The 10,952-nt window shown below is 40.6% G+C and overlaps 1 protein-coding gene across 1 annotated transcript; it reads right to left on the minus strand.

Moving 5' to 3' along the window:
• Positions 1-25: 25 nt before the first annotated feature.
• Positions 26-9,830, minus strand: zgc:195001 (uncharacterized protein LOC567531 homolog). The gene is given in 6 exon segments (XM_040043455.1): positions 26-747; positions 749-781; positions 1,196-1,335; positions 4,402-4,464; positions 4,575-4,601; positions 9,518-9,830. Coding segments are annotated over 6 exon segments (921 nt in total). The 5' UTR covers positions 9,804-9,830; the 3' UTR covers positions 26-375.
• Positions 9,831-10,952: the final 1,122 nt, after the last annotated feature.

Raw genomic sequence — 10,952 nt, forward strand, 5'->3', positions numbered from 1 at the left:
AGTCACACAGATATAATAGAAGAGCTCAGTGTTATTACACAATATGAGAGTTTATTGACTACATTTGGCACATACAAAACATCCAGACTGAATAAAACAGGCAGTCTAGCTCATGAAAAGTCCCAGCTGGATTGAAATATACCATTAAATGCCCATTCTTCTAAGTTTAAATAACACAGATAAATGCCTGTTAGTACAACATTTGGGCATCTCTGGGGACTGTCTGAAACCAATAAGCTTTCTTCATGCACTAGAGAAAGCAGAAATGGTTACAGCACGTGTTCCCCAAACATCACAAGATCCCCATCTCCCCCTGCTTTTTAAATTGATACGCGACCCTCCCTCCCTTTCCCCCGATTTGCTTATTCTACTGTATCACTGATCCTTTTTCCGAATAAGGCAGAATGAATTGGTGCCAACCCAGAATCCAGGGAAGACCTTCTCCTGGAGGTTTTCTTTGAATTTGTGAATCAGCCGCACCTCCTTCTCAGCCTCTCCCTCCACCAAGAGGAACTTTATGATGCCTGCGGGCTGGTCGACGTAGACGCCCATGGTGGAGGACAGGGGCATCTGGATGTCCACGTTCTCCGCATTGTGCCAGATCTGACAGCAGGAGCCAGACCAGCCGGCACCCCAGGAGGTTTTGTTCTCTCCGATGCCGCAGGGTCCGTCCTGCATCTTCCGGGGTGAGCTCTCGCTGACCACCCCGATCACCACCCAGCCGTCGTATTCCACCTCCCAGTAGCCCTCGATGGCCCAGCAGCCCTTCCTTGCACAGCACCTAAAGGTTAGACGAGCCATAGTAGGAAATTAAGCTAGCAACAAAAAAATGGCTTCAAGAATTAAATGATGAGCAGAATTATTGATTTGATTTGCAGGCAATTTGATGAAGTAATGTTCCTAATACATTTTTTTCCCCAGTAGATGCACTTCTGAACCTTTAAATTTGCTTGTCTTTAATTATGGTAAACTGTCTCTGGATTCTTAATTGTTGTTGTCAGATCAAGATATTAACTTGGAAGACTCTAGTCATTTTTGATTTTAACATACAGGAAAAAAAACACCAACATGCTGGTTCCAAGACCAAAAGTTTAAATAAAGTTCTGGTTCCTGTTAGTTTTACTTCCTGCCTCTTTTGATGGGCCCCCGAGCCTGTTCCCATAATGCCCAGAACGATGATTAACTCCAAGCTTACCTGTGGTGAGTGGTCGTATCTCTCAGGTCTCTGGGGATAAGGGCACACTGCATCTGATGTACGAGCCACCTTAGAGCCGCCCTCTGAAATCCACAACAGTTTCTCTGCAGTTCTGTCATCGAAAGAGAGGGGGATCCAATCTGAGGAAAGGGGAGGGCAAAAATACAAACTGAGACCGGGAGGCTGGTGATGGACTGGTGGCTGTCTTTCAGAGTAACCCAAAATTAAAGACTTTCAACTTTAAAATTGCACGTCTAAGTTTCGAGATCTACTGAATCCAACTCAGAAATTAGATTTTTGAGAAAGAAAACGAAAACCTTGATCTTAAATTTCTGTTGTTGCAGTTTTCAGAGTATTAATGTGCAACTTTTCTGTTTGATTTTTGGCTTAAATTATGTTTAACTGATATCTTTGGATTTAATTGGGGGCACGAACCTAAAATAGTAATATTAATTAACTATTTTTGCATTTATTCCACATTATTGTAATTTTCCCTCCTCCACTACATAAACATTATTTTGTCATCGTAAGTACATCCTTGTGCATGTACTTGCATGAATACTTGAATACTACTTTTGCCTTTATTAAAACAGATTCAGGCCTTCTCACCAAACATCTGGACAGGTGTTCGTCATTATTCATAGACAGCTGTGTTCAGCTTCTCTTTGTTTTACTTTTCTGTTAAGTAACCCAAAGATGTTAAATGTCATATTTTTATGACATAGAAACTGTTTTGTTTTGGACCGTTCCTCTTCTGACAGGCTCCTGGAATCTTATCCAAGGGTATCTAGAAATGCTATGTCCCCAGAACCTTTGGCACTCTACCACCTCGATGCTTCACTGTCAGCACTGTGATGCATTCATTGTGAAAGTCGTGGCTAGGTTCTTGCCAAACACGCCGGACCCCTTCTGAGCCGAATAACTTTATCTTGGTTTCATCTGACAGAAGAATGTGCTTCCTGCTGTTTTGTACCGAGCAGCCAGCGAGAGTTTTCTGTCACTGATGTTTTGCAGTGTCTCTTACACTCCCTGAACTGCCACATAAGATCTTCCATCCCAGTTTCAGTGAAAAGCCCAGTACCACCCCTGTGCAATACTTGTAAGTCTATTTTTCAGAGTTAAACTGTACAAGCAGCGCATTGACCATGATGTCAATTTAGGAGCACAACCCCTGCTGCGCAGTTTACTTCCTCCACTGCTTTTTCACTTTTCTTTTTGTTTCTGTGATTACAGATTTTCTAACATGTGTAAGTTTTTGTTGTGTTGAGTTTCTACATACAAGCTTTTATAGCTGACTTAGCTGTTTTTTGATTGTTTATAAGAGAAAAATCTTCGTTTTAGTGCTCCTGGAGTGATTAGGATTTGGAAAATATTGTGAATTACCATGTAGCTCTGTCAAATCCAGTGTGTTATTGGGAGTATTAGTAGTTTATATTAATGAATAGCACCTGGGTAAATGTGGAAAATTCTCTCACTTTGGGGATACTCGGAGTGAGAGTTGAGGAAAGACTTGATTAATGTGACAAGTGACCCTTCAAAGACGGGCTACGTTAAACTGGCAGGTGAACTACGAACACTGCAAACTTAGGTTTACCTACTTGCCTATCCACCCACCCCACCTTACCCTTTTAGCATAATTAATTTAACTTTATCCACAAAATGCCTTTAAAAAAAAAAAAGAAGGTGGATACACTGGATCATCCCAAGTATGTGTGGACAGTGTGACAGGCATTCCTTTAATTTCCTTAGTATTAAAGTGATATTTTTCAGAGGGTGGTTCTCATTTATACAGCCTGCATGAAACAACATGGTAAGAACTCAAGAGGCAGTTTTTGGGATCCATTTTTGGGACATTGTAGTTTCAACCCTGCAGAGTAAAATCACCCACATTAGCTGTGCATTAGATGATCAATGATATGGTAAGTTAAACAGGTGGAGGTGAACCAGTAGAACCAGCTTGTTCGTGTTTGTGTGTGTAGGTCGGACCCAAGGAAGAGCAGCTAAAGCTGAGGCTGATGCTTTAACAAGCAAGCAAACATGAAGTGCCAGTGCCGTCAGATTCTCTGAACTCCTCATGACCCTTAACATCCTTCCTTCGTTCATTATTGCTTCTCATTACTAGCTTTGTTTGGTAAAGATTAACTCCTGGGTCTGAAAAAGAAAGTCAGTGCTATAAACCTTTATTCTGTCTAACAGACAGCAGGGGGCATCGTCTAAGGTTGCAGAAAGAGGTTTGTGTAGAAATGTCTGGGAAAAGTTTAATGTCTCAGTCGCTATTTTTTTTAAAGTCTTATTTCATTCAGCAGTTATTTTGTAAATTATTGTCCCATTTGAGTAAAAGAAAAATGAAAAAAGGATAAACTAAGGCATGCTGTGGGCCCACTGTATGACTGACACCCACTTTGAGGACACACCTGCGCAAATACAGTATTATACTTATAATTTATTCCAATGTGGATCATGTTATAGTACATGTTTGCTGACAACATCAGTAACCTGATGATGTAATCTAACTCAGCAATGTGAGTGAATGAATCTCAGGGTTGGAAAAGCCTAAAAAAAAAAGTTGGGCTATATGAGAGTCAGCCCCCTGCAGAGTGCTCCCCTACAGTCTTTCTCAGAATCAGCTGCTTACTGTGTGAGCAGTGAGTATAGCAGGGTAAATAATATTTACTGACCCTATTTTAACAGTCAGCCTGGTCTAAACCCCCCCCCCCCCCCCCAAACAACAACAGCCAAAAAAAACAGGCATAATAATAAACATTAGAAGCAACTATTGGCAAGTGACGAGGCAACTTTGAATCATTTGACGTTTAAGTGGTGCGCTGTTTCTGTGGGATATAACATTTGTGAGTATGCTGTTACATATTTATTTAATAATGTGGTTAGTGACTGGTTCTGGGACACATGTAATAACCTTTTAAATACATATTAAAAAGTGTAATAGACTAATTGAATTTGGTATTAAGTGATCTGGTATCTAAGTCTTACACCACGATTACTTTCTAAATTTTTATTCATTAACCATTTTATGTGGAACAAACTTTGACCATTATTATTTTAATCTTTGATCATCTTAATAAGTTTGCTCCATAATTCTTTTGAATTAAAAAAAAAAAAATAGCATGGCGTGACATTACTTAATTATTAATTATTCATCTTTTTTTCTTTACTCAGGAGCTTCATATTAAAATAAAAAGCCTTACATTTCATGAAGTCGGCCCTGGTGGTTGGTTCGGGGATATTGGGCTCATATGGTGGCAGTGTTACTGAAAAGAGGAGGAAAGAGTGGATAAATAATGACACATTGATTTAATTTAATGCATTAATATCCACATGCAAAGCCTTCACAACAGCGGGACTCCATGCTGGTTTTTACCTTCTGTAGCACTACTGTTTTTTCTCCCTGGAAAAGAAAACGAGAGCATCATTTCACTGCTGTCTACTACAGACACTGTATATGGAATTACAGCCTGTCCTCAGACATGATTCCTCACATGAGCTTATATGACAAAAAGCTGAAAGCTCGATGCCCAGGGTGGCAGCGGCGGTTACTTTAAACCTTTTCATCTTCCTCTACAGGCTGCACCTTCTTCATAGTGTCTGCCAGCACTGCAGCTGCAGTTAATCACCTGCTGCTCTCAACACATTGTAGATCACATAGGGGTATGCGTGAAATGTCGGCTCAGCACTGATTCATGGAGTTCCCTCATGCTTTTCGAGGTTCTGGTTTCAACGTATGGGACTCCGCATACATTTGCTGGGAACACCGTTCATGGCCACTGATGACAGGAAGCTGATTCTAAGAATAGACTTTCTGTGGGATGCTTTTCCTTCCCACCGCTGTGGGCGTGTTTATCGTGTCACAGGCTCTCCGTTTGTTCTTCCTCCAGTTTGTGAGTCACTGCGTCTTCTGACGTTCGGAGAAAACTGTGATCCCTCACCCGTCCGGTCATCAATCGTGCCTCTGCGTATGTCAAGTTACAGTCTCTCAGATTTCACACAGAAAACGATTCGATTATTTTATGATTCACGCTCATTTAACAGACTGTTACATCCCGGTATTTATCTGATTTGTCTAACAAAATAAGACAGAACAGGCTCGTTTTTCTGACGTCCTATATGGAGGGTATAACTTTGTTCAAAGCTATGAACATTTAATGAGAAGTCATAAAACATGCTTTCTTTCACTTTTTAAGAAAAAATCAAGACAATTTAATTAAACTAAACCTCACCCTACTTAAACTCTGCTCTCCCTCCCCTCATTTTTATACCATAAGAGGCTGTAACAGACTGAAATATAGTTTTATGGCAGTATTATGACCGAATCCCTGATTGTCATTCATCTCCACTAAAAATGATAGTAAAGATTTAAGGCTTGGCCATTTGGTGAGGACATGTAGATTAAGGGTTGATTGTTCAATTATAATTGTATAAGTCGTTGCTTTTAGTGATCTAGTACTTCCTGCAGAGTGGAGGCTTTGTATGGGTCAGTACATAAAAACTTAATTTGAAAGTTGTGCTTTTATTAAAGCTGTATAATATCTGTTGAATGGCCAGAATTACATTACTTTTACTTTGTTGTATACTTATTCAGTCCCAGTTGCAGGCTTCATAAAAAGTCTTGAATTAAAAATAATGTAAGAAAATAAAAGCATCCAGTGCAGGAGTATTTTTAACTTCAGTATTATGACGTAATTTGATTAGTTGATTTTAACTCCTTTAAATATTTGTTGGGTGTTTTACGCAGCGACAGTGCATCCTGTTTTATAAAAATCCTCATATACCTGTAAACTTTATTTGTTAAAGGTACTGTTTGTAGTTCCCGTCTGCCAATTTTAACTAAAGGTTTTACCAACAGGGGGCAGCGTTTTCCCACACCACCATTTGTTCTTTTGCCTGTTTAAATAAAGGTGATACTGACTTGCTGCATCATCTTGTGGTACAAACTGCTATCATATGAAAGTACAGCTTGGCTGAGTTAACCTTCAGTCAGTTACTATCTCTTAAACACAATACAAAGATGTTTTGAACATGAATTTGTAGTGGTAATTTCTTCTTTAATAGCATTAGCTCATTTTGGAAGCCTAAACAGAGGAAGGACATAAACTTGACAGGATAAATCGGATAAATTCATGCTTCAGCTTGATACATGTTCACTTTGAGTTTATATATCTCCAGGTTTAGTTGATTTTTATATTTATTATTATTTTTTAATCATTGTCCTTATGTTTTTATTTTTTTCCCTCTTTTGTTGTATAGATTATTTAATGGGATGAACTACAAACTCTTTAAAGCTGTTTTTGATTATAATGGTTATCCTGTGTGTAGTTTAGATTATTAACAGGAATGCAAATGCACTGGATCCCGTGTCTTTAGAAAGGTGACTTCTGAGCCCATAGGGGTTTCCCTATGTCTGAAGAGGAGAATCCGACACGTATCTGAGCCTGGGGAAACTTTACCTCTACGGCCTGTGTGACCCTCCACTGGGGAGGATGCCAGCAGCGTGACAACCAGAAGGACAAATGATGGCCTGGCATAACATCTGCAAACATCAGATATAATTGAAGGGGTGGCATTGCTTTCTCTGAAATGTGTTGGCTTGCAATTCTCTTTACTGTGGCTAATGCACCGAGGTAGGGTTTCCAGAAGAGGAGTGGGCCAACTTTAAATGTGTTGGCTTTTCCTCAATAGGTAAAGTAATGTGTGTCACTGGGTGCTTCAATTAAAACCTAAATATATGCTGAGGTATTGTTTTGCAGGAGCTCATTACGCCAAGAACAATTACCTGATCAACATCACTAAGGCCAGAGAATTTGATAATTGGCTGGGCATGCAGACATATTAATTAAACCCTACTGAGTAGTAGGATTCAGTTACAGACGAGGTTTGAGTTTGGATATTGTCCACATGTCATGATTGACTTCAACAGCAAGCTTGCCAGTTTACAATGCACAAGCTCAAACGTTTTAATAGACTGATGCGTTCGCATAATGCTGCACCCTTGATGGATGGGGCAGACAGAGATTTGGCAGGATGAAGCAGGGTATCGTGAAGGTCATGAAGTCATCATTGGAAACGGTGGGAGCAGAAAGTCGCTGGTGACAGATCACTTCATCGGTCTTTCTCTCCCTCGTCCTTTGAGCTCTTTCAGAAAGGAACACAGCAGGTGGGATGGGGACACAATACAAGAAAAGCCTTCATTCTGATTTTTACTGGAATTGCTATTGGACAGATTAAAAAGGGACCAACAGTCATTAAATTCATCTCCAAATATGATGTCCCTGGCAACTGTCCGAAGGGAATAAATTGAACATCTCCGATAATCTTGGATATCAAGATATCAAGCCATCAGTAAGTAAGTTGGGTTACTGGAAATATTCCAGATCTCTGGCTGCACCGTGAAGGTTAAACATCTCTGGATTCCTGTCTACACTCAGCAGGATAAACAAGAAAGCCCCGCTGGGATAAACAGATTCCCCAGAAGATTGATGACTTGACACAACAGCAATAGAGACATGGAGGGAACAGAGTGAGGTGTCTGGCATAAAAATATTTAAGGGCAGTGAGGCCATAAAAGGGACGGCTAATGATTAAGCTGCAGGTTGTAATGGATGGATATCTGGAGGAAGCCATTTCTCAGGAGGAGTTTCAGCAAGTTGACCGTTTTAAAACGAGAAAGATTCCCTGAAAGATTTTACTTAAAACTCTGGTGCCCTCCCCAAGAGCGCTCGAACTCAGCTCAGTCCAGCTGGAAAGGTCAACGGCGACTCTCACAGTGTTTCACAAGAAGTGTTTGTTTTGGAGTGTCACGAGGTAAACCTCTTTTTTCACCCCCTCCCCAGATTCCTCTCTCAGTGGGACAGAGCTATCTGCACAGATCGGGTTCAGAGCATCCCACTGAGACAGCAAGATCAGAAGATAGTGAGATGAGGTGGAGGGAGATCCAGGATCATCCCTCTAGTTCCTGTCAAGTGTCAAAACTTCCTGGCTGGAAGCCCTATGGGTGACGAGCGCACATGTGAGATGGAGATTGGAAGGACATAAAGTACACTCAGAAGGAAAAGGCCTTTTTGAAGGGCTAATACAAGTATGTAGGCTCCCATAACAAATTTCCATTTTGAATTATTTAATTATGTTTAGAGTATTTTTATGCATCAAAGATTAGCTAATCACATTAGTTAGTTAGATTTGCCACATTACGCTTGCATTCATGTACATTATGGTGACAAATTAAACTTTTAATGGCACTTATTCCTCCAGGAGACGACAAGCTGCAGAAGCCGCGGGTGCTATATGTTACATAAAGGCAAAATCAAACAGCCATAAATAACACCAAGATGAGCGTTTGCATTTTGGTCCCTGAATTACTGTGCAGCATTTCACACTTCATTACTGTGGCAGCAGAGGACGGATTAGCAACAATTGAGGATGGAGACGGAGGGAGAGCGGGTGACTTGGGTTATGTAAGCTATTATGGAATTGGAAACACTGAAAAAATCCATAAGAAGCAGGTAGGATATGGATATATGAAATATCTTCCTCTAGCTGGAGACAGAGAATGAAGCAACGTGGGCGTGTTTGGACAGGTGTATCATGTTGCTTAGGGACAGAAACAAGAAAGACAGACAGAAATATGAGCACTGAAACTGCAGGCGAGGCTGTGACATTGACGAAACGATCACCACCCGGCGAGAGGCTCTTTGTTGACATGATTAATGGACCACAACAAACTGGCACAATCCAAGGTGAGGAAGGATATCTGGCTCCCAGCTAACGTCCAGGGATGGTCAGCGTGAGGTAACTTAACAACGTCAAATAAACAACATATAAAACACATAATAAATCAGTAATAACACACTGTGACAGACTGTAATTAAAATTTTTAAAGTCCATAAGGAATGGTAAATGAACTGCCTCTTAGATAATGCATTTTTACTCATTCACAAAAGCACTTTTTTCTTTGCCTAAGTGCATTCTATATAACAATCACACTGAGCAGCGCAGGCTTCAGTATCAAGGATAATTTGGCATGCAGACTGCTGCAGCCAAAGATCAGACCGCCAACTTTACAATTAGCAGATGATCTGCTCTACCTCCTGAGCCACCTTAATTTAAAACATACAAAAAAACAATCAAACAAAAACATTTGGGTCACATTACATTTGAAAGTCAAACATTTGAACTGCCGTATTTGTCCTTAAATGCATCACAGTATAATGTACTCGAGCTTTAGAATATTGACTACGACAGTTCAAATGTCATGAAAGACATATTGAAGACACGATGCTCATAAAGACTCAGGTGAGATTGATTTCTTACCTGCTTTCCCGGGTACGGGCATGATTCTCGTGTTTCTCACGGCGCAGTTTGGCATCAATCGGGGACGTCCTGTGAAAGTGCCTGTGCATCTCCGGAGTGTCACTCTTATTAACTTCCAAATCAGTAGAGAGGGGAGGTGCACGAGTTTGGGTTGGATGTACCGGCCATCCAAAGGGATGGTCCTGTTACTTGAAACTCCTGATCCTTTCTTGGGATCGCTTGATGGAGATGAGCAAATACATCCCAAGTATGCAAACTTATCTGCGTACACATGGACTGAGCACATGCACGAGGTAAACCCCAGAGCTTACATAGCGTTTAGCACTGAGAAATTTAAGTATCTAGTTTAAAGAACGGGGGAAAAAATATAGCAATGTGCCCAAACCTCTTTGTGTCATGGATGTAGACAAACAGGGACGTTGGCAGCAGATACTTTGTGTTCTGTGGATTGCCTCATGTGGCTTCTGTCAATCTATTGGATTTGGCAGGTCTGGAACTCAAAATCTTTGCTACTTTGTTGTGTTTGTTTTCTGGTAGAAGCCACTGCCTTTGGGGAGTGTCATTGCCATGGTAGGAGGGCGGCGGTGAGGTCAACATGTCAAAATGACATCAAGATGAATTTGGAAACGTGCAAATTTTCTGCCAGAACATTGCATTTCAACATGAAACTCAGTGCTATTCATGCAACCTGTCAGCGGTTTTAATGTTTTGGCTAATTGGCATATGCTCACATCCACAGGGCATATCAGTGCTTAGCCTTGTAGTGGCATCATAGAGGAGTCATTAGCATATCTGCTTAATACATGAAAGACCAGGAGGAGACACAAATCCCTGTAAGGGCTGCATCAGGCTGCATCAGGAAGCATCTGGTGTAAAAATCTGTGCCAAGTCACATGTGTAGATCCATACACTGTGGTGACCCTTTGCAAATAAGGACTCGTCCTGTCACCTCAGCAACCCGATGAACTTTGACTGACTTTTTAAACTGCAGCTTAAACTGACTGACACAAGCTATAGGGGGTTATTTTCTGTACAGCGAGTGGGAGATGTCTACCCACCGGGGAGCTGTCGTCAACCCAAAAATCTCATCTATCTGCAGTTGCTTTGAGCGCACGTGGCAAAGAACTTGGAGCAAAGTTTATCAAAAATGCTGCTGCACTTCAAGCTTGTAAATAGCAATTTCTAATTTCTAATTAGTCTGTTTGTCCAGATTTTACTCACATTTACTGTCAGTTATATTAAATAATTAAATATAACATTAGCATACATTTATAGTTAGTATAGTGAGTGTACTGTTTTGTGTTTGAAGATAAGATACATTTTTACAGTGTTGTGGAGTTATATGTTAATACTGTTGTAAACACCATACACAGGCATCCTTTTAAAGGTTCTGTCCTAATATCAACCCACTCCTGATCCAGAAGCATCTTACCTG

The sequence above is a fragment of the Simochromis diagramma genome, unplaced genomic scaffold (assembly GCF_900408965.1).
Source record: "Simochromis diagramma unplaced genomic scaffold, fSimDia1.1 OVJJ01000321.1, whole genome shotgun sequence".
Classification (NCBI taxonomy): domain Eukaryota; kingdom Metazoa; phylum Chordata; class Actinopteri; order Cichliformes; family Cichlidae; genus Simochromis; species Simochromis diagramma.